This window comes from Condylura cristata, unplaced genomic scaffold, assembly GCF_000260355.1.
Source record: "Condylura cristata isolate star-nosed mole 26May11 unplaced genomic scaffold, ConCri1.0 scaffold00004, whole genome shotgun sequence".
Taxonomy (NCBI): Eukaryota; Metazoa; Chordata; class Mammalia; order Eulipotyphla; family Talpidae; genus Condylura; species Condylura cristata.
The window spans coordinates 61,643,361-61,665,922 of NW_004567105.1; the positions used below are offsets into that span (position 1 = coordinate 61,643,361).

The 22,562-nt window shown below is 45.7% G+C and overlaps 2 protein-coding genes across 4 annotated transcripts in view; both read right to left on the reverse strand.

The window, feature by feature from the left end:
- The window catches only part of P4HTM (prolyl 4-hydroxylase, transmembrane (endoplasmic reticulum)), a 16,037-nt gene extending 15,001 nt beyond the window's left edge, over positions 1-1,036 (reverse strand). The window contains exon 1 of the mRNA XM_004676593.2: positions 1,021-1,036. Coding sequence (XP_004676650.1) covers positions 1,021-1,036 — 16 coding nt within the window. The remainder of the gene's footprint in view (positions 1-1,020) is intronic.
- Positions 1,037-2,373: 1,337 nt separating this feature from the next.
- ARIH2 (ariadne RBR E3 ubiquitin protein ligase 2) overlaps positions 2,374-22,562 on the reverse strand; it is a 50,332-nt gene continuing 30,143 nt past the window's right edge. Inside the window, exons 6-17 of one of the 3 annotated variants that reach the window (XM_012720327.1) lie at positions 19,333-19,396; positions 17,664-17,814; positions 16,796-16,917; positions 15,748-15,857; positions 13,997-14,114; positions 12,943-12,993; positions 12,831-12,852; positions 10,087-10,238; positions 7,896-8,039; positions 7,232-7,300; positions 6,265-6,348; positions 2,374-6,039 (exon numbers count right to left, since the gene is read on the reverse strand). In XM_012720327.1, the coding sequence (XP_012575781.1) occupies positions 5,968-6,039; positions 6,265-6,348; positions 7,232-7,300; positions 7,896-8,039; positions 10,087-10,238; positions 12,831-12,852; positions 12,943-12,993; positions 13,997-14,114; positions 15,748-15,857; positions 16,796-16,917; positions 17,664-17,814; positions 19,333-19,396 (1,159 nt within the window). In that variant the 3' untranslated portion in view covers positions 2,374-5,967. Of the gene's footprint in view, positions 6,040-6,264; positions 6,405-7,231; positions 7,301-7,895; positions 8,040-10,086; positions 10,239-12,830; positions 12,853-12,942; positions 12,994-13,996; positions 14,115-15,747; positions 15,858-16,795; positions 16,918-17,663; positions 17,815-19,332; positions 19,397-22,562 lie in introns of all 3 variants that reach the window. The other 2 variants (XM_004676191.2, XM_012720326.1) reach the window with 2 other exon arrangements.

A 22,562-nucleotide genomic window follows, 5' to 3' on the forward strand; every position in this document is an offset into this window, starting at 1 on the left:
CCCGCGCCGCGCCGCGCCGCGCCGGAGTCTCTGCGCCGTGGACGCTGGCCCACACTGGCTTCTCTTCCCGAGCTGGCTTATCGGAAGTTGGGCGGAGATGGACACTCCCCAGGGCAGAAGCCGATCCCCCAAAAGTTGACACCGACAGAAGCAGCACCATTAAAAAAAACAAAAACAACGTAACACTGGTAGCTTCTCCGTTGTCGGGTTAAAACACCTTTCCTTCCCTCCCCGGACAAATATGGCCTGCATTTTCTTGCTCCCGGGAGTAGAATGGCAGCGAGGAGGCAGCGCCAAAAGATGACTTAATACTGCGGAGGTTTGGGGGCGCCTCCTAAACTGAAACTGATGACTGCGCATGAATGCCCGAGGATCTGCACTGCCCCTCGCCAGCGTCGGAGGCCCAGAACAAGTTGGAGGTCAGTGCTGTGGTCTGGACCTCCCAGGATGGTCTGCCGGAGCCAGGTTTTAGGAAGAAGCTGTCTGTTCTGTACATATTCAGTGGGACAGTGGGATCCAGTCTGGGAACAGACAGGCTTCCTGGAGAGGCCTCAGCCAGGAAGGTCAGACCCTTAAGAGTAACCCATAGGAATGCTGCAGGTGATCAGATACACAGAAACACACATTGCCTCAGAGATGGCATGGATGAAGAGCGAGAAAGGAGCTTTTCCATAATGGAGACACCATCACCCTAGAGAAGGATCAAATTACTGCTAAGTGTGGATGTGCGGGGACAGAACAGTGGCCATGCCAAAGCCTGGTCATTTCATTTTCAGTCTCCTTGCCCTTCGGGGGCTGGCTTATGCCCGGGCAAAGATGTGCAGGCCTCAGAACAGAAGCCCAAGCCTCAGGTGGACGTGCAGGCCAGAGCAACACCCACTGAAGTCAAGTCCCAGCTGTGGCTTCTCTATGTTACAGCCCTCTCTTCCTCTCCTCCCAGAGAAGTAGAGTCTGTATTTTCTGATTTTAGGGCAAGTCCACCTACTGTACTCAGAGATTCTACACAGAGGTAGGTGTTACCAGTGGCCAAGCACATGGGTGTATTCACTCATCTAGTCTTCCTTAGGATCACCTGTTACAACAAATGCAGAAGTTCTGGATGTTTCCTTTCGCGGGGAGGGAGAGCAGGCGTCATGCCGCTGCAGCTGTTGTGGCTCAGCCAGAGCTGGGATGCTGACCAAGGACCAGCAGGAGCTCAGCATCCCACTGGAGATGGCGTGGGTGGGGACTGTCACGCAGCAGGCAAGCCAGGACTCCTGAACAGAGGTGGTTGTAGCAGCAAGAACCTCACCCTTGCCTCTGAAGTGAATTCCAAAAGAAATGGAATTGCTGAAAAAGCAATGTTTCTGATTTAGTCGAGAACTCAATCACCAATTTAGGAGTACTGGACTTTTCTGTAGCTTCTTTAATTCACTCGTTAGGTCGAAAGTCTCTCAAATTTTGAGTATAACAAACGAGTAGAAACAAGTATATTTTTCCCCAAATCACATGTAACACCTAACATTCTTAAATACGGTAAATACCAACTAAATAAGTTTATCAACGATGTCAAGGTTTTCTGGCATCTGTGAATGCTGCTTCCTTTTTCGCTTTGTCTTTTAAATGCTTTGTATAGATTCCACAAGATGTTCCTTATTTTTGTGTTATTTCTATTACCTGTGTCCACCAAGGTGTGTCTGCCACCAAGATATGTACGCTGATGCAGCTCTGCTGGCTCAGTGCTGGAGACCAGAAAGCAAGCAGGTAGGAAACAAGGGGAGTGGACTTGTTCACACCCAATTCTGCTCCATCTGCTACTGCCTCTGGAAAGTTCACAACCACATCATAATTTCTTTTTTAAAAAAGATTTCATTTTTGGGCCCTCCCTGGTGGCACAGTGGGTTAAAGCACAGCACTGAGAATCTAAAGCCGCTTCCGCATGAGTTCGATTCCCGCCTGCCCCGGAGGTGACCACATGGCGTGGCAGACCTCTCCTGACCCGCCCGCTGCTCCCCTCAGCAGTGTACTTCATCGATCTGCCTGTTCTGTTCCCCACTCTGTCTCTGGTGAAGCCTCTCACTGCCCCTGAACCTCTGGCCTGTACCCCAGTTCTGTATGCACAAATAAATAAATCTTAAAAAAAAAAAAAAGATTTCATTTTTATGAATACAGAATTGGGGTATAGACCAGAGGTCTGGGGGGGGGGGAGGGGGTGAGAGGATTCACCAGAGACAGTAGGGAGCAGAACAGGCAGATATTCTGAAATACACTACTGAGGGCAGCAGCAGGACAGACAGGAGAGGTCTGCCATGCCATATGGGTCACCTCCCTAGCAGGGGATCGAACTCATACTGCAGTGGCTGTGGATAGCTTCATAGTGCTGTGCTCTAACCTGTTGCGCCACCATAATTTCTTAGCCTTTTAATGCCCCGATCATTTTAATGCCTAAAACCTCTCACCAGCCTGGCTCACTTTGTGGGGGTGGCCGACCCCTCCTACTTCTGACCCAGTTTGCTGATAGTCAGATCTAGGCTTTGTGCGGGTGTTCTCACCTGTATTATCATCTAGGTGCTAACTATCCAGTTGTTAACTGAATACATTTTTTCTTGCTATTTACTAGCAGGGTATTGGTGACACTTTGAATAGCTCTGTGATTTGCATATGACAGCACCCAATTCAAAATGGGAGGACTAAGTGGATACATGCTCAGTTGCTGTTAAGACTGTCTTGTGACAAGATCAATGTCTGTGTCTTCAGTGCCTAAGTAGAGCCCCCTGCACAGGCAATGCTGATTGCCATGTAGAAGACAAGGAAGATATAAAAAAAATCCCTACTTCTGATTTTGTCTGCAAGTGCTATTTTCACTTTATTTTTGGAGACCTTCAAGGCTATGGTGCCCCTGCCCACTGGCCTATAACAATGGCCCGCTGCTTCGGTGAAAATACTCTCTAGTGATCAATTTCATCTGTGTCACCCATGTTCTGGAGGCTCCTGGAGGGTAAAGTCACTTATCTTTGGCACCACTGTATGCTCAGGTGCCAAACACCTGTACCCACAGGTGCTGTGTATAGCACCTGTGGAGTGCAGACTGGCAGTGTCTGGAAGCGCTTTGGCTGCCTTGTGCACGCTGCCCACCGCTTTGAAGCCTTCACTCCTGGGCGAATCACTGAAGGTGCAGCCACTCCTGACATTGCAAATATGGAAGTTCAACTGAAATCAAGGTCCTTAAGCCTTGGGGTGAAACTGCAAACACTTGCAGTTTCTATCTATAGTCTCCTTCGCCACTCTCTAGGGCCTTGTGAAGTCATGTCCCTCCTCCACTCTCCCGCTGCCATAATCCAGTCTGTTTTCACATCTCCTAGGAGCGACCCAGGGGTGTTTTGAATGAGATTATGATTCCAGCAAGCACTGTAGAGTATTCCAATCAGTACCCTAATCAGTACCCTACTGCAGTGTTGGGACCTGTTTGTGGTAAGGAACCGTTTGGCCTGCACCGAGGGTCTGAGGACAGCCAAAAGCATCAGGATATTCTACTTCCTTCCAGAGCAGCCCCCTCCCCCAGAAAGCCAGAAGGGGAGATAGAGAAGTCAAGCCAGAGGGGCCTTCACAAACCTCTGGAGGAGCGGCTGGCGTGTGGTGCTATCTGGCCAGAACCCCCGGGTACTAGTACAGAAGACTACTTGGGTCCTCTGAAGAAAGACTATACACATATGCTTTTAACCAGAAATTTTCAATTTATTTTGAATAAACCACTCAACTTTGAGCAGATGACACTGCCTCTAGTAATCTTTTCTTTGAAGAAAAAACAGTTATCTGGTAAATTCATGACAACACTGTGCCTTTGTAGGGCAGAAAAACTCTGCCAGATTTTTTCATCTTTCCGATGATGTTAACAAAGGACAGCCACTGGGGCCACAAAAGGAGCCTCTCCGTCTGTCAGGGCTGCAGACTACGTCTGGGCAGAGCAGCTCCTGCAGTTCCAGTGGCTGGGGCCGCAGATGAATCAAGCGCACTATGCAGTAGGTGTGAAGTCCAGAAGGGCCCCAGGATGCCCAGGGAGTGACGTAAAGTGCAGGGCTGCAACTCAGGTCCTGTGTCATGGCAGTGACACAAAATGACTTGCCGGAGAGAAGAGGTGAAGGCTTCAGATGCGAGGCTCTTCCATGTGCCGACAAAGCAGTCACACTCCAAACCTAGGTCCAGCAGCGAGCACTCTCCTCATGAACAGCTGGCTCTTCCCCACCCCAGTCTAGATTCATTTGCAACAATCCTAACTTGCTTTCCCAATTCACCCCACAACCCCTTCCTTGCTGGAGATAACAGGAAATGATAAAGCCCAATGGGGAAGTAAAGGGAGCCTGCAGCCAGCCATGAGCCTCATGACCCCAAGAACCACAGGTGTCCTGTCTTTGAGAATGATTCAGTTTTACAGCTTACAGGGTACCTGGGGGATGGCTGACTGGAGAGGAAAATGTATGACTATCAAAGAGTTTTTTCAACAAAATATTCATAGATCTCCCTAGCAACTCCTCTGGGAAGTCAAGGAGGCCCTGTCAAGTATAGACAGCTCTATCAGCCAGAGTGGAGGCACTGAATAAAAGCCAGAGAAACCCCAGGAAACACAGATGTAGCTTTTCAAAGACCCACAGGACTAGGTCCAGGACAGGCAGAATGACATTCAGCCACTTGCTCCTTTGCATTCAATTGTGCAAAAACTGGCCCTCTTTTCTGGCCAGCACAGGAGTTGAGACAAAAGTCAAGCTCCCTCCTGACCTCTAATTCCCAGACCACAGGGTAGTGTCCTCCAATAGCTAAGATCAGGAGAGTGGGACAAGTGCCCAACCCCCACAGCAGTCACTGGATACATTCCAGGAAACAGGAAAACCTGTGCAAATCTGGACCCTGAGCCAGGAAAACCAGTGCCCTCAGGAGGGCCATGCTGAACTCTGCCCCGTAAGTTCACCGGAGGACACTGTAGCAGGGCAGTATCTGCTATGGCCACATGTGACCCTGGTCAGACTTATACCACTGGCACAAAAGAAGGGAGCAAGATAAAACAAATTTACTTTGGGGAACAATTCCCGGTAAAAGCGGAGCTCTATCCTTAGGAAACACTGTGGACTCGTGTCCTCTGGTATAGAGGGCGACAAGCTCATCTCTATGCTATGCTGTGCTGTGGAGCCAGACACCCAGGTGAACCTCACTTTCAAGAGTGAACTAGAGCCCACATGTACACAGTGCCGCCAGAGACGGCAACACTTCAGGGCAAGACACTGTTCTGTGTTGCACCTGTGCTGTCTCCTCAACTGCCCGTGCACGGCAGGTACACCTGACCGCGAGAGTCTACAAAGACCAGGCAGGAAGTATGAGGTAATTCCCTATGCTCCACGCCTGCTACCTAGGCCACCCCAACTCCCCACCATCTGCCACCCATGTTCTTCCTGTGGGGCTCCTGCTGTGGCCAAACACACGAGCATTTGGAAACTGAGACCACCCTGGGGCCCTCTGGCAGCAGACATTCTGAGGCAGGGGAGGTGGGCGGCATGTGTTATGTTCTAAGTAAAATAGCTAGAGGGTAAAACACTCCAATGCCAATTTATTTTTAAAAAGGGTTCTGTGTAATCTATGGTTTGTTTGCCACTTTTTTTTGTATAATTGTACAACCATTGAAAATTATATAAGTTGTAATGATCTAATACTATTTATAGTCATTCAGAAAATCTTTCCCTCCCTCCCAACCATCCAGGGGAAATTAAAGTCCTGAAAAGATGCCAAAACTCAACATGGCCTCTACCTGGTAGAAACAAAAAGCAAAAAGATGAGAAGAAAACAGAAATCAACTAAGAGGTGTGTGTGGCCAGTGTCTCTCAGGAGTGGGGCCCTGGCCGTTGCCTGGGGTCGTGAAAGGCAGAGCCTGCAGCATGCAGTGTGGCAGCCGGGAGACCTCGCAGCGCCATCTTCCTCACTCCGGCATGTTCTTGTCTCAATCTAGGTGTCATGGAAATCCTTCAGCAGGGTCCTCCTCCGCTGTTCTGCTATGTGCATCTGGTTCTCTAAGTCCTGCACCAGGGAAGCAAGATGGCTGCTTGCATGGTCCAGTGCTATGACAGGGAGCGGCCAAAGTCATGCCCACCACATCATGCGCTGTGAGGAGTCGGAGCACTACCCTCCCCACCCTGCTCAGCAGCAGTTTCCGTCCACAAGCCAACAAGTCACAATCCTCCTCGCCTGTGAGCGCTCCCTCCCCTGCATTAGAGGGCCCGAGAGAGAGACAAAGGCACTTACCCCTCTGTCATAGCTGTCCGCACGCTCCACCTTCCATGACAGGTTCTCAATCTCAGCCTCCAGCTGAGCCTGCTGGTATTCAAACTGTATGGGCAGAGCAGGAGGGTCAAAAGGAGAGGGGGCTGCAGCCAGGGCAGGGCCTGCAGATGGAGGGGCAGACGCAGCACCTCAGGCTCGCATGAGCTACAGACAGCCTTCAACTGTCCTCAGAGCACAGTGCTAGCCTCTAGGCCCAGAGCCAGTCTCCATTTAAAAGGCTTCCCAGAGTACAGCCAAACGGCAAGGACAAATCCACTTCCACTCCCCAGAAAAGCCACCGAAGAGAAAGCTCCCAACACACAGGGAGCAGAGACTGCAATAACATGGATCTTCATAGAACGCCGAGTGTTCAGAGCCAACACTTCGGTGTTTTGGTTTTTTTAGCACTTCTACAATCTAGAGTCCTAAAATACTTAAATCATTTGGCTTAGTAACCATTTACATAAGTGCTTTATGCACAAAGATGTTCTTAAACATCTTATTGTAAGAACAGTGAAAAATAAAAAAAATGTTCCCAACAATGGTACAATAATATAATGGAACATCTATGCAACTATTAAAAAATGGTATTTACCAGCCTAGTAAATGACAGCTGCAACAAAAACTGTTGTGACAAATCAACCGTGCATGTTTAGGACCACCGTGCCGGCATTCTCCCTAAGCACAGGCACCGGCCTTCTATGCTCCAGACCTTCGCGCAGTCACCCTATCAATACATTTGTTCAGGAACTTCAGTATCCGCTCTACTATTACGCAAAGGACAGCATCACCTAGTTAGAGACGCCTGAAGTGGCAATGGAACGTTACACCTGGCGGCGTTATTCCGACCCTGTGCTCTCAACCGGGCCTGCCACCTGCTCTCCTGCAAAGCTCTGTGGACAGGGGCGCCGCCGGCGCTAGGGCGGAGCGGAGGGCGGCTGCGCCTTACCAGCTTCTTCCTGGGCCCGGACTCCATGTAGTAGGCGTACGGGTAGGTGTACTGCAGGGTGTACCGGCACTGCAACAGGACAGAAGGGCCTTTGTGATACCGATGGACCACCCGGGCTTCTACAGTTCTTACCCCGCCATGCAAGTTAGCCTGGTTCTACAGATATGGGCCTGAAAGAAATGAGGCCAAGCCAAAGAAAGGATGAATTGGGGGACGACATGGGGAAAACTGAAACAAAAATGGTCACAGAACACCCACAGTTCCTTTTTCAAACTGTGATTTATTACCAGCAGCGGCCTCAATGGCTCTTCCCTCTTGAGTCGGACATCAGAGTCCACACATCTATCTCAATACTTGTCCAAAGACAATCTCTTATTTTCCTTTGAGTGATGCATGGATGGGACAAAAGAAAAAAAGGGCTCTAGTTTTCCCTGCAGTTCCTTCCCCTGCAAGGAGAGACAGTGGAATATTCTTCCTGGAAATCCCCTGGACGCCCACCAGAAGACTGCCCACTGAAGACAGTCCAGGATTGTGGAGCCATTAGCAGAAGCATGCAGGTCTGCACAGGGTGCTGAGCCCCCTACCCTCCGTAATGCCTTCCACCCCAGAGGCCTGACAGGCCAGACAGTGGACTGTGGCTCAGAACAGTGAGGTGTTTACAGACCTTGGCCAAGAGCTTGGCAGCATTCTGTAGGTACTGCCAGTCGATCCACGTCCCCAGATTATTCATGACCCTCTCCTGAATTTTCTCATGAATCCGCTGGTATGTCTGTGCCTCCAGCTGCAAGCTCTTGTTGTGGTTTTCCCACTACAAGGCACAGAGAAAGGAAAAAGCTGCAGGGATCGCAAGAAGATACAGAGGTGCACACAGGAGCGCAGAATAAACATCGTGGCAGGCAGAGCATGGGCACAGTCTCATATAACTTAATGAGGACTGTGGGTCCCGGAGCATGCAGAAGGGGGACTTCACTCTACACCTCTAACCCTATGCTGAACAGCTTTCTGCCAGCCAATTTTTAAAAAAAATTTTAAAAGGGCCCTCCCTGGTGGCGCAGCGGGTTAAAGCACAGCACTGAGAAGCTGAAGCCACTTCCGCATGATTGCGATTCCCGCCTGCCCTGGAGGTGACCCACATGGCGCGTCAGACCTCTCCTGACCCGCCCGCTGCTCCCCTCAGCAGTGTACTTCGTCGATCTGCCTGTTCTGCTCCCCACTCTGTCTCTGGTGAAGTCTCTCACCACCCCTGAGCCTCTGGCCTGCATCCCAGTTCTGTATGCACAAATAAATAAATCTTTAAAAAAAAAAATTTAAAAGGTTTTATTTATTTCTGTGTATAAGATTGGGGTGCAGGCCAGAGGAGCAGGGGTGAGAGGATTCATCAGAAACAGCATGGGGAGCAGAACATGTAGATGTAGTGAAATACCCTGCTGAGGGGAGCGGTGGGTGAGACAGGAGAGGTCTGCTGCGCCATGTGGGTCAGGTCCCTGTTCGGGGATTGAACTCAGGCTCTCTCTTAGTGTGTGCCTTCTCAGGGGCAGCACTGAGACATAACTTTTAGGATACCAGGGAGGCTCCTGCCTGCCAGATAATTCTATCCCTTCAAGACAAGAGGGCATTGGTCCTGAGAACTAAGCAAAGCAGCTACTTACCGACTAGTGTACTATTCTTAGAAAATGTGCCATGCTCTGTGAGTTTCTAATGGGTCCCCTGGAAAAAACTCTAAATCTGACTGTACCACACATCACTTAACAATGGGGATATGTGGGTCTCCCTGGTGGGGCAGAGGTCAGAATCTCAGTGCTATGAAGCTATCACCAACCACTGTAGCATGAGTTAATTTCCTGGCCAGGGAGGTGACCCACGTGGGGCAGCAGACCTCTCTCTCTTGTCTCGCCTATTGCTCCCCTCAGCAGTGTGTTTCTGTAGATCCACATGTTCTGCTCCCTACATGTCTCTGGTGAATCCTCTCACTGCCCCTGCACTTCTGGCCTGTACCCCAGTTCCATACACATAAATAAATAAATCTTATATATAAGCAATGAGGATATGTTCTGAGAAACGTGTGTGTGGGTTTGGGGGATCCTTGTGTAAATACATTAACAGTCAATTTTATATGCCTAGGAAAAATGAGATAAAATGAAGCACAAGGGAAAAATGATACTATCAGGAGACAAGCGAACAAAAAGATATGTGGGTCTGCTGCCTTCATAAAACACTATGACACCACTGGGCAACGGGAATTTTGGGGACACTACGAACTAAGACAGTCCCATGTGGGCTATCTTTCTGTTGTTATATAAGGTATGACTATATTAAGATGGCATTTGTTAGAAAAGACTGTGATGACAGGCCCTCCCTGGTGGCACAATGTTAAAGCACAGCACTATGAAGCTAGCCACAGCTGCTTCAGTGCGAGTTTGATCCCCAGCCCTGACCACATGGCACAGCAGATCTCTTTGTCTTGCCAACTGCTCCCCTTAGCAGTGTATTTCAGTAGATCTGACTGCTCTGCTCCCCACTGACTCTGGTGAATTCTCTCACCCCTCTGCGCCGCCAGCCTGTACCCCAGTTATGTATGCATAAATAAATCTTAAAAAAAGAAAGCAAAAGTCTGTGATGGTCCTTTATTCCACTGTTCAAACAAGATCAATGCCTCACCCTTTGTTGCCTGTGGACCTCAAGGGAACCCAAAAGTGCCATCTACACAGGCAGCACCCAGGGCCATTGCAGAAGCTCTATTCCTTAACTTCTGTATATATGTACCGGCTCAGGCTACCAGTCCCTGGGAATTACAATCCAGTAAGCCAGGTGGAAGAAGCTCACCATTACGAAGGACAGCAGGAGAGCACACTTACCCTCTCAAAGTAGAATAAGTACTTCTTTAGGGCTTCCCTGGCTTGGGCTTGCTGGCTCTGGTTGACGATGTCGGGGTTTTCCTTGTACCGACTGCACTCATAGTACTCACTGCCATGAGTCTTCCAGTCTCCTAGACACATCCAGCAGAAGTCTGCATAGAAAAGGAAAAGTCATTAATACCAACAACAAAAACGCACAATCATCAAAGGCACAGGCAAGCAGTGGGCAGACAGATCCTACTCCAGGAGTTGTGCAGGGGGGATAGTGTGTGTGTGTGTGTGTGTGTGTGTGGGGGGGGTCACCTGACCAGAACTTCCAAGGCTGCTTCTTTTCAGAGGGAGTGTGCAACATGCTCCCTGCCACATCCCGCTGTCCCTATACTATTGCTATCATTGTTAATCTGATGTTTTCAGTCTACAGATAATCTCAGACACTTTGTACCCACTATTGTACCTTTTTAATTTAACAGACACTGGCCTGCTGGGTCAGTGCCATTGTGACAAGCAGGAACTTGTCCAACTGTGACCCACCTGGTCACTCAGAACACACATTTACCCTCTCGACCACTTCCAACCCTCACAACACCTGGCCGAGGAAGATTTTTGTGCATAAATTTGGGATTAATGGCTTCACCCCTTTTTCTTTTTTTCTAAACTTTTTTTTTAATATATAATAGTTTATTTTTACACCATTTTGTGCATTTTTCCATCTCATTTGCAACCCCCTTGGACACCCCTTTTCCTAAAGAGCACATTAAAAAAAAAACTACAGCTTTATACTCATACAACATGTAGCTCATACTTTGAATTATGACTCTAATTCCACATTAAGAAAGAGGTGAAAAAAAAAAAAGAAAGCAAAGAGGGAACATAAAGATCCCCTAAGGGTGCTACATATCCAAACACTACTGTGGCCTGAAGGAGAGAGACCTAGTACTGGTACAACAATAATAGCCGGGTGGGCCAGGCACTTTTTTAAAATAATAAGTCACTGCTCAGAGTTGTCCACCTAGGTGGGGAAACTATACAGCAATCAAGGATGGCAATTAACTGAGTGGCAGGGGACAGGGAGACCATGTCTGGGGAGGAATACAGGAGACTTCCGGCTGCCAAGGATGCAGTGGGGTTAGGGGTACGTACATTCACTTTGTCATTTCTCTTTAAATGGCTCTAAGAGATTGGTACAATCCCTTGCACACACACACACACACACACACACACAGAGTGAAAATAAAGAGAGTGGAAATAGGCCCCTACATTTGACCTATCTACACATCAGAATGCTCCCTTTTAAGAACTTGCCATGTCCACTTTAACTACAGTGAACTCCTGCAAAACGTAAGAAGAACAGCACCTAAACAGCTGTGGAGGAGACCTATTTGGACATACTTACTACCTGAGATAACTTTGTTTCTTCACTTAATTTGGCAGGAAGGAAAGAAGGTCTGAGAAACCAAACCAACCCCTCTCTGGGAACTATAAAACTCCAAAAGAAAATATTATTTTACAACCTCCAGTAAGATCGTGTATTGTCTATTCAAAAAATCATCTGGGCCCTCCCTGGTGGCACAAGGGGTTAAAACATAGCACTATCAAGCTATGCGCAGTCACTACAGCATGAGTTCGATCCCCCACCAGGGAGGTGACCCACACGGCACAGCGGAATCTCTCGTCTCTCCAACCGCTTCTCTCAGCAGTGTATTTCAGTTGAGCTGCCTGTTCTGCTTCCCCACTTTGTCTCTGGTGAATCTTCTCATCCCCTGTACTTCTGGCCTACAACTCAGTTTCTTTTCTTAGATTTATTTATGTATACAGAACTGGGGTACGGGCCAGAGCTGCAAGGGATGAGAGGATTCACCAGAGAAAGAGTGGGAAGCAGAACAGGCAGATCTACTGAAATACTCTGCTGAGAGGAACAACAGGCAAGACAGGAGAGGTCTGCCATACCATGTGGGTCTGACCCCTTCCCCACCCCCCGGCCAGGGATCAAACTTGTGCTGCAGTGTGATAGCTTCATGGTGCTGTGTTTTAACCAGGGAAGGCCCTATACCCCAGTTCTTACATGCATAAATAAATAAATTAAAAAAAAAAACACAAAAAACAAATACATAAAAATACATAAAAAGTATCAGGCCTTCCCTAGTGATACAATGGGTTAGAGCACAGCACCATGAAGCTATCTGCAGCCACTGCAGCATGATTTGGTCCCCGGTCAGGGAAGTGACCCCACATGGCATGGCAGACCTCTTCTGACAAGCCTGCTGTTCCCCTCAGCAGTGTGTTTCAGTCTCTCTGCCTGTTCTGCTCCCTGCTCTGTCTCTGGTAAATCCTCTCACCCCCACACCTCTGGCCTGTAACTCAGTTCTTGTATGCATAAATAAATACATCTTAAAAAAAAAAGTATCTACAAGGCACCATAGATATGCCACATGCTACTTACCTACTGTGGCAAAGTTTAAAACACAAGCTAACATTCTGGATGACTGAGGATCATCATTCTCAGACTCTTGACCAGGACTTAAGAGTCATCCCAAACTGGACTTCTGATTACATGTGTCAGCAGTGGGAAGAACCAAGAAAATAATAAGCAGTTGCTTTGTGCTGCTCATTATGACTCTATGTGACTGAGGCTCCCCTTTGCTTTGTCACTTCACCACAAAAGTCCTGACTAAACAAGCAATGGAGACCCAACTACAAGAAACACACCGTGCCACTGGGTCCTGCGCACCAAGCCTGGGACTCACCGTGTTTACACTTTGAGCATTGCTGTCGGAGGGAAACAGAAGAGAACATGTTAAGAGCACGCTGACCAAAGGCTCCATGTCACACATGCAAAGGGTACAGGCCTCTGCTCACCATATGATTGCAGCCTCCATTCTTCTCAATGCAGATGTTGCACTTGGGACACTGAGGAGACAGAAGGGCGCCGTTAGGCTCACGCACCATCAGGCCGGTTCTAAGACAAATTACACAAAGCTCCTGGCACCCGTGCCCAGTAGCTCATCGTGCGAGCACTTCTGGGGAGGAGCATCTCACTTAAATGTGGCAGGTCGCTGAGGCTGGAACAGTAATTCAAGGAAATGAGGTCAGCACGTTTGGCTCTGAAACACTCCAACCACCAGCTGAGCCGCGCTAAGTCTTCCACCATCCATCCCTGCCATGAGGCTACTCAGATTAAGCACAAGCTGAGTCAGCAGAAAGCCTACCTACTTGGAAGGAAAGTCAAAGCAGCTTACAAGCTGCCATACTGGACTAAGTCCTGGCCACCTTGCCTGGACTACAGCTTCCAGAGGATGGCAAGGAAACAATCTCTACAGTGCACTGGCTTTCATTTGAGATGCTGGCAATTCCGGCAGCAATGCAGAGAAGTGTGATGCTCTGTTCTCCCAATGCCACAGGAGGACTATGTTTAATGATGTCATGGTCTCACAGCTGTGCTTCAGAGTGCAACAATTTAGTGCATGACTGGCACAGATTACACCCTTGGGTGCTGAGTCATTTAGAATTCAACAGACTGAGGGCCATGCTTTCCTATGGGAAGTTTCACCATGAGAACTGGACAGGCCTGGACTTGCATTATACCTTGCAATTTATTAGGTGTGGCTAACCTATCAACCACCACCCGCCAAGGGGGGGTTAAAGCCTGGAAGCACTTAATAAAATCTATTTCTCTCCTAATTAGTTCTGTTATGGGTCAAAAATTTCCAGGCATTTCAGCATTTTATGAAAATAAATGCACGCAAAACATACAGTGATAAAATAAATTCTACCAAGTCAGAGAAAGGGCCTCTGAGCCTCAGCCAGGGGTCTGGGACCCTGGGTGTTCTGTTCTCAGATGGCAAATCTCCAGGCCACACCCTGGGTAGTACTAATGAGGGCAGATCCATGACAGGTAAGATACAGTCCTTACATCTTTAGTGTGAGCACTAATGTAGTTGGCTGTTTCAGAGTCGTCTGCACACTTCGTGAGCCATTTCCGGATTGTGGCGCAGTCTGTGGGGGCGTGATACATCTGACGACACTTGAAACTTAAAATCAAAAAAGAAAAACATTTAAATAATTATTAAGTCAGGGTCCTAATATTTCTAACTTTCCCTCTGTCCAAGTGAACAAGTCCTGAGTTAGAGCTTTTCGGAGAGATAAAGCCATCTCTCAAGGCCTTGGAACTGTTACTTACCCAGAATTATACAGTAATAAAATACTGTGAGAACTCGTTTTCAATCTAAGCTCTTTTAAGATGTAGTCTTCTTATTATTTTTAAAGATTTATTTATTTATGCATACAAGAGCTGGGGTGTAGGCCAGAGGTGTGGTGGTGGTGAGGAGTAAGAGGATTCACCTAGACAGCGTGGGGAGCAGAAGAGATGGACGTACTGAAAAACACTGCTGAGGGGAGCAGCAGGTGAGACAAGAGAAGTCTGCTGAGCCATGTGGGTCATCTCCCTGGCTGGGGATCAAATTAGTGCTGCAGTGGCTGCCAAGAGCTTCAAGGTGTTGAGACTTAACCCCTTATGCCATCAGGGAGGCCCTAAGACATAATACACCAAAATTAATTAATTAAAATCTCTGTGTTGTCAATCCTTCCAAAGATTTAAAATTCAGAGCTCAGCCTGTCAAAGGGCATGATGAGGTGCCCTGGAAAGGCTACCTTGTCTCAGAACCAAGGCAGGACTGAGGTCTACTTTTGGGAGCCCCCGTTTACCTCCCAGCTAGCTATACACACAGGAAGCACAAATGCCAGAATCTGCGCAACTCCTAGGGGCATGACAGATCTGATGACACTTGAAACTTAAAATAAGAAAAGCAATCCTCAGTATTTGTCTGGTTTAGGTTCCCACGGTTTTGATTTCCCTTTTGTTCTAGCCAGCTTATCTTTGAGAATAACAAAGGCTCTCAGGCAGCAGTCTAATACACAGCCCAGGGGTGAAAGTTCACAATGTGGATCACAAAAGACGGTGAGCAATTCTACTAGCGATGCTCAACTAGTCTTTCCAACAAAGTCATGAAAGGCAGGCATAAGCGCACACACACATGTTCCATGTTGTGACTCTTCTAGGGAAGTGTGATGAGGGCAGACCTTGACCTAATTAGGGTTCTGTCTTTACTTTGTACTTCCAATTTCCTCACCCATAATGTAAGGGTAACAACAGTAGCAATTGTTGTGGAAGGAAGATAAGGTAAAAAAGGACAGTGCTTCTTCCTCCTAAGATTCCAATACACATTAACTATTCTTGACATATTTACGAAACAAGGGTAAATGCCCAATGGATGTAACCACTTCCATGAATTGTAAGTTTATAGGAATTAGCAAAGAAAGGCCAAATAAAGATTAAAATGACAAAGGTTGCAATTTAAAAAGACAGTACTATGTGAATGATCTGTACAGGTAGATAGAAACCCAGACACAAGCTCTGAGCCATGAGTCTTAGTAACATAAACTACAACATATTCTCCAAGAATCTATGCCACTTTATTGTCACCACAATAAGATTTATCGAACATCTCATGGAACAGGCAGCGCTAGGTTGGACTGGAACAGAACTGCTCTTCTAGCTCAAAGGTCTTGTTGCTCCCAGCCCCACCCTCAGAGGAACAGCAGCAGTGTTTTGGAGGAGGATAAACCACGAGCCCAGGACTGCTCGGCACCCACACTCACTCTTACCAGAAGACCTCATTGCACCGATTACACTGCACTCGGCGAGCTCTAGGCTCCTGTACCCGGATAACCATGGGGCAGTCTGCACCAGGACAGAGCTGGAGCTGGTAGTGACTCTGTGGACATACCAAGAGGAAACAATGAGGACATACTCTAATTGTTGCCTTCAAATTGGATCTCCCTGAGTGCTTATATACCTCCTCTTCTTCCAATTGATGATTTTATCAAGAAGCTATAGATGTTCAGGATGGATACCACGAAACTAGACATTAGCCAGATACTAAAGAGGACATTTGAATGTTCAGCTTAAATTATGTAGCTACTCAGTAGAATGATGTATGGTTAAATTACAATATGTAATACAGAATTAAAGCTCTGAGATAGAAAGTGCACATAGGAACTGAAAAGACACCTATCAGCTATGCGTAAGACTCAATGATCCTCAGGCATCTACCAAAGGCAGAACATAGCATAGGGAACAAGGCACTTTGTTTATCCTGCCGCATGTGCATAAGGAGATCTGAACCCAACCGTCAATCAATCTAATAAGCCTAGACATAAAAGATGGATAAAAGATGGAAACTATGTTGCATGAAATCAGCAAGTCTCGTCCATTAGACCACAAGGTGTAGTCCAGTAGAGGCAAAGACGCCCAAGTGACTGTGCTGGAATCCTGAAATGTTCCAAATTGCACCAGACACAATATTCCTTCTCTGTTCTGATTACCACAGCCAGGAAGAGTTAACAATTTCTGATTTGTATTCATCCCCTGACATAACAGTTAACATAACTATGTTATGACCATTCTGTAAAAGAATACAAAGGCTCAGAGGGGTTGATGATGATAAGCAACAGACTGGGGTGCACACAACTGAGCCTGACTCCAGGGTACCCGTATTCTTCACTAGCACTCTGATTTAACTCTCTTATTAGAGCCATGGAGCTCTTTCTTCAAATGACAGCATCGATGGCAGTCTATCTACAGCACTGTGGGGAGCATCTATGGAAGGTAGGGCTGGAAGACAGAGGACACAACTGTGAAGACCGGTCATACCTCCACATAGTCCCTGAAGAGGTAGCGCCTGTATTTGTCTCTCAATTCTTCATTGGGCAGCAATGGAAACACAAAATCCTCTGGTGTTCGGAGGGGGCAGTCTTGAGCCATGCAAGAGACTCCTGTTGAACAAATACAATGCAATGGACAACTATACTGCAGAAGATGGACTACGATATATTTGCCCAAATTCATTTCACACAGGGACATCTGAACAATTGATTCAAAGAGAAACGAATATTTGCACAGTAATACAACTACAATATTCCAAATTACGTATATATCACAAAATAGTACCACTAAAAGTAAAATCATTTTAAAAATTCTACAGGGAAAAAAAATTCTACAGGGTTCTTGATTAACAAGTTAGCTTTGTGACGTCATTTCTAAGTGATTATTACCAACACAAGGGATTTTGCAAATACAATTAATGTGATGTTGATTTAGTAACATTATCAAATCATAGTATAATAAATACTCCAGTAGCTGATCATCAAATCTGATTTGTGCTGTTACCTAATAGCAGCAAATGCTGGGTGTTTCAGAGTTATGGCTGCCACTTGAAGAATGAGAAAGGGTAGGCAATTTAAAGAACATTTCTCCCAAAAGGCCTAAGAGAAAGGAGCCTTGCCCTTACACCGTTATTTACGTAGATATGCTCCACCAGAAGATTTAATATTCGAATTTTGCTGAAAGCTAGGGAAATCTTGCCACTGGTTAGACTGATATGTTTGGAAAATCAATGGTCCTAAGAATAAAAAACTCAATCAGGCTCAGAAGAAAACACTCACTTGATCTGAGTACCTGGAAGGACAGAGCTGAAGATACACTTCATGCCAACTTTTTACAAATTCTACAACAGACTCACCAACACCCACGCCATCCTTGACAAGTACTGAGCAGTGCTGTTCCCAGCAGCTGCGGCAAAACTGGTGCTGACAGGCCAGAGAGAGGAGGTTTTCCTTCCGTACAAACTGCATACACACTGCACAGTGGTGAGGGGGATGGGCTGTGGGGACCTGAGGAGAGAGAGGCAGAGCCGTAACAGGCATGGGAGGTGATCCTGACCCTGCAACAAGTGTCGGAACTCACTGCAATGGTGCGCTCTAGAAGTCCCAAGATTTCTAAGCAGAGCATGCATCAGGAAGGCTTCCAAGGAGGGTTGGGTCACAGAATCACTGGGATTCTGAGAGGCAGCGAGAAGGCAGAAATGAGAATTTACAGTGATTCATAAAACTGTCAGACTGAAAGCTTAGGATTTCAGAATTGACAAAGTCCTAAGTGATCATTCAGTCCAACTTCTTTTAGAAGCTACTTGATTTCTTTGTAAAGTGCTATCATTCAGCACAGCACAGGGCTGTCTCTCAAAAGTACTACAAACCTAGTCACAAAGTTTCTTACAGGCTGACAATGTAAAGCCTTTAATAACTCACAATATAGTTTTATAGTTTCCCCATACCAATATGCCCCAAACACAAAATATAGCTTTTACCTAGTTCATCCTTACCATACCAAAGAGATGTTACAAACAATTAGTGCATGAGAAAGAGTTTCACTAAGAGAGAAACTCTTCTAGGAGATGAACACATAACTTTAAATCATGAATTCCAAGGTATACAAACTCACAAAGAAACCCAGCCAAGACTGCAAACCAACAGAAAAGTCCACTACAAGTTTACAAAAGGTTTTTGTTAGTTACTGGGAATAAAAAAAAAATTATTTTTTTTAAAGGAAAAAAACAAGTTCTCTTATTTATCCACTATGTCCCTGAAAATTTTTTTAAAGATTTATTTATGCATATAAGAACTGGGGTACAGGGGAGTGAGAGGATTCACCAGAGACAGAGTGAGGAGCAAAACAGGCAGATCAATGGAAATATACTGTCAAATGGAGCAGCAGGTGAGACAGGAGAGGTCTGCCACACCACATGGGTCACCCCCCTGGCTGGTGCTTGTGCTGCAGTGGCTTCAGTTAGTATCATAATGCTATGTTTAAACCCATTGTGCCATCAGGGAGAGCCTATGTCCCTGAAATTTTTATCCCTCTTAGGCCACAGACATTATAAGGTAATTAGAGTCTTTATTCTCTCACCTGAGAGCCTTTCAACATGACCCTCATTCATTCATCAAGTATTTGTTGAACTCTTCGGTACACAGGAAACTGCCATTCATTGTAAGACACATTTCCTATTCGTAAGGTACTTAGTTTGAAAGGGGATTGAAAAGTTATAGGTGAATCACAGGCTTAAAAATATAACCAGAGATGATTGGAAAGGAGTGATCACAGGAAACAGGTTTTATGAGAGGACTTTGGGTCTTTAAAGGTAAGTTGTATTCCTATAAAGAGACAGGTCCTGGAAATTACAGACCAGGGAAAGCATAAACAGTAAAAAGGCAGCAGTAAACTTGAGAACACAAAGGAACTCTCCAGGAATGGTGTGCAAGCTGTAAGAACAGAAGGCAAGAAAGGTAAGGCTGGATAGGGCCTTGATTTACTCCTAATTGATGAGAAGCTTCACTCAGGCAGGAGACACTTACATGTTTTGATGGATTGGGCTGAACTTGAGCTTCAACGAGTAGTTGTGCAGAATTAGACTTGTATCTACAAAACAAAAAGCATAAAGGGAATCAAAACTGAAGCCATTTTTGTCTCTGAACAAAACCAGGACAGCTCAACAAGTGTTGCGGTCATACTGAAGTGTCTTTATGTCCAATTTTCTTCTTATAGAACCAGGTTTCCTTTTACCTTGGTACAACTATTTCGTTCTCTTTCAAATTTTTAGTTCTCAGCCGGTATGAAAATAAAAACCCTACACTTCAAAGGCACTGAACTGAAAAGAAAAATACTAATGCAGGACCTTATCTGTTTCAAACTCTTTTTGAAAATATAGGTATCACATCTCTACGTCTTCGGAATAGGGAGGATTTAAGACAAGGAAAGTCTGACAAATTATGGTATGTTTAAGAATTTCAATTCACTAGAAGATGCCATAAAGTGAAGTCACTAAATTATAAACTGAATTCAACACATGTATAACTGGCAAAGGACTGGTTAACTGAAAATAAAAACTCCTAAAAGTTTATTTAAATAGGGCCCACCCTGGTGGTACAACAGGTTAAAGCCCAGCACTATGAAGCTATCAGCAGCCACTGCTGATCCCTGACCCTGGAGGTGACTCACATGGGTCTGTACCTCCCCTGACTTGTCCACTGCTCCCCTCAGCAGTGTACTTCATTGATCTGCCTGTTCTGCTCCCCACTCTGTGGCTGGTGAATCCTTTCACCACCATGCACCCCAGTTCTTTATGCATAAATAAATAAATCTTTTAAAAAAAGATTTAGTTAGGGCTCTCCCTGGTGGCGCAATGGGTAAAAGCACAGCACTATGAAGTGATTCTCAGCCACTATTGTACCAGTTGGATTCCCAGCCATGGAGGTGACCCACATGGCATGACAGACCTCTTCTGTCCCACCTGCTGCTCCCCTCAGCAATGAATTTCAGTATATCTACATGTTCTGCTCCCCATTGTCTTTGGTGAATCCTCTCAATCCCCTGAACCTCTGGCCTGAATCCCAGATCTGTATGTTTAAATAAATTTTTTAAAAAATTATTTATTTATATATACAAGTGGGGTACAGGGCAGAGGTTCGGGGTGGGGGAGAGGATTTACCAGAGACAGAGTGGGGAGGAGAACAGGCAGACGGAGTGAAATATACTGCTAAAGGGAGCAGTAGGCAAGACAGGAGAGGTCTATCATGCCATTTGGGGTCACCTCCCTGGCCAGGGATCAAGCTTGTGCTCAAGTGACTGTGGATAGCTCCATAGTGCTGTGTTTAAGCCCCTGTTGGTGCAACCACCAGGGAGGGCCCAGGAACATTAAAATTAAAAGACATTTACATCCACTAGCAGAATGCAAAAACTTTTGAGTCTGACAGTATCTGGGACACTCATACATCACTGGTAGGCATGCAATCACTTTGGATAACACTTTAGTTATTACCTAGTAAAGCTATATGTCAACAATTTTCTAGCCTTAGCCCTAAAAAATTATGTGGTACTAGGTGTCACATACAAGAGTTTTCAGAGCTGCATTATTAAAACAGCAAAAACTAAAAACTCACAAACAACTTTTGACAGGAAGACATCAAAATATTCAGACTTGTTAATTTAAAAAGTTGAAACACACATAGTATGATTCAAAGTTTGCAAAATTCTAAAAGCATACAAACTTGAAAAATATAAGTTAAGAATAAGAAAATGATCAAAAAAGAAAGGAAAAAAAAATGATCAATACAAAACCTTTAGAGGAGGAGGAATTGTGATCAAGCAGAGACCATGACCAGGGGCCTCTGTATGAAGGTCGGAGTGTTTCCTAATTGGGTCTTTCCTTTATTCTTTAAAATATATGTCTGTTTGTCTGCCTTTCCTTCCTCCCCCGTCCTCTGTGTCACACACACTTACATTTTATTTTTTAAATAATAGTTTATTTTTACATCATTCTGTGCCTTTTACCATTTCAGTTGTAAACCCTTTGGGCTTCCCATCACCAAATCCCGTGTGTGCCATTACCATAGTCCAGTGCATTTCCCACATACTTACATTTTAAAAGGAAGCAATTAATAATAAAATTTTAATCCTTTTCCAGAAAGGGGTGTGGCATAAATACATTTAAAAACAAACAAAAAAATGGCTAACTGAAGCCTCCCTAGTGGTGTAGGGGTTAAAGTCTCAGTGACAGCAAATTATCACCAGCCGCTGCAGCATGAGTTCTAACCGTGGCCAGGGAGCTGACCCACATGACACAGCAGATCTCTCCTGTCTCATCCACTGCTCCCTTCAGTAGTGTTTCAGCAGATCTGCCTGTTCTTTTCCCCATTCTGTCTTAGTGAATCCTCTCAAGCCCTGCACCTCTCACCTACATACCAGTTCTTGTATGCATAAATAAATAAAAAAATTTTAATCTTATTAAAAAAACAAAACAAAACCAACAAACTTGTAAACTAACAATATGTCAGCTAAACCAAAACAATTTTCACATGGCAATAGAAGTGCTCCCAGGTAAACACATTACCAAGATATAAGGTATCTGAGCAGGGAGCAATTGTGTCTTCATGTACATGATTTCCTTACTTCACCTAATCAGGATGCCTCCACATATGAAAGGCTCGGCTGCAATGCTTAAAGATACCAACAGACCAAAAAGTCTTCAATTATTTTTTATTCCTAGTTTTCACATTGGTGTTTTTTTTAAACAATTTTATTTATTTTTGTGTAAAAGAACTAGGGTGTAAGCCAGGGCTGCCGAGGGGGTATCACCACAGGGAAGGAAAGGTCTGCTGTATCATATGTGGGATAGCTCTCTGTCTAGGGATCAAATTCAGGTAGTGGTAGTGCTGTGACTTAACCCCTAGGCCACCACAAAGGCCCTACATTAGTGTTTTTGACCTTTTTAGTTATCCAAATCTTCTCTGTTCCCAAATGAGGTCAGAGTGTTTGAAGAGTAACAGATACCCCATTACTGGCACCTAGGTGGGTCAACAGTTTTAGATAATAGTAACAGCAGTTAAAGTTCATCTGGAAATCTACCTAAATGTATTCACTTCTTAGATATAGAGTAAGAATGCAGTTAATGAATTAGGAATGCATTTGTTCCTTGTGAGTATGCTGAGCTGCTCTTGATGGTATGGCCATCCTAGCTGTGTTTAATCTGGAGAAGGCAAGGCAAGACTTTCTTCTGTAGATAAATGGAACCAAGGAAGATTCCCTG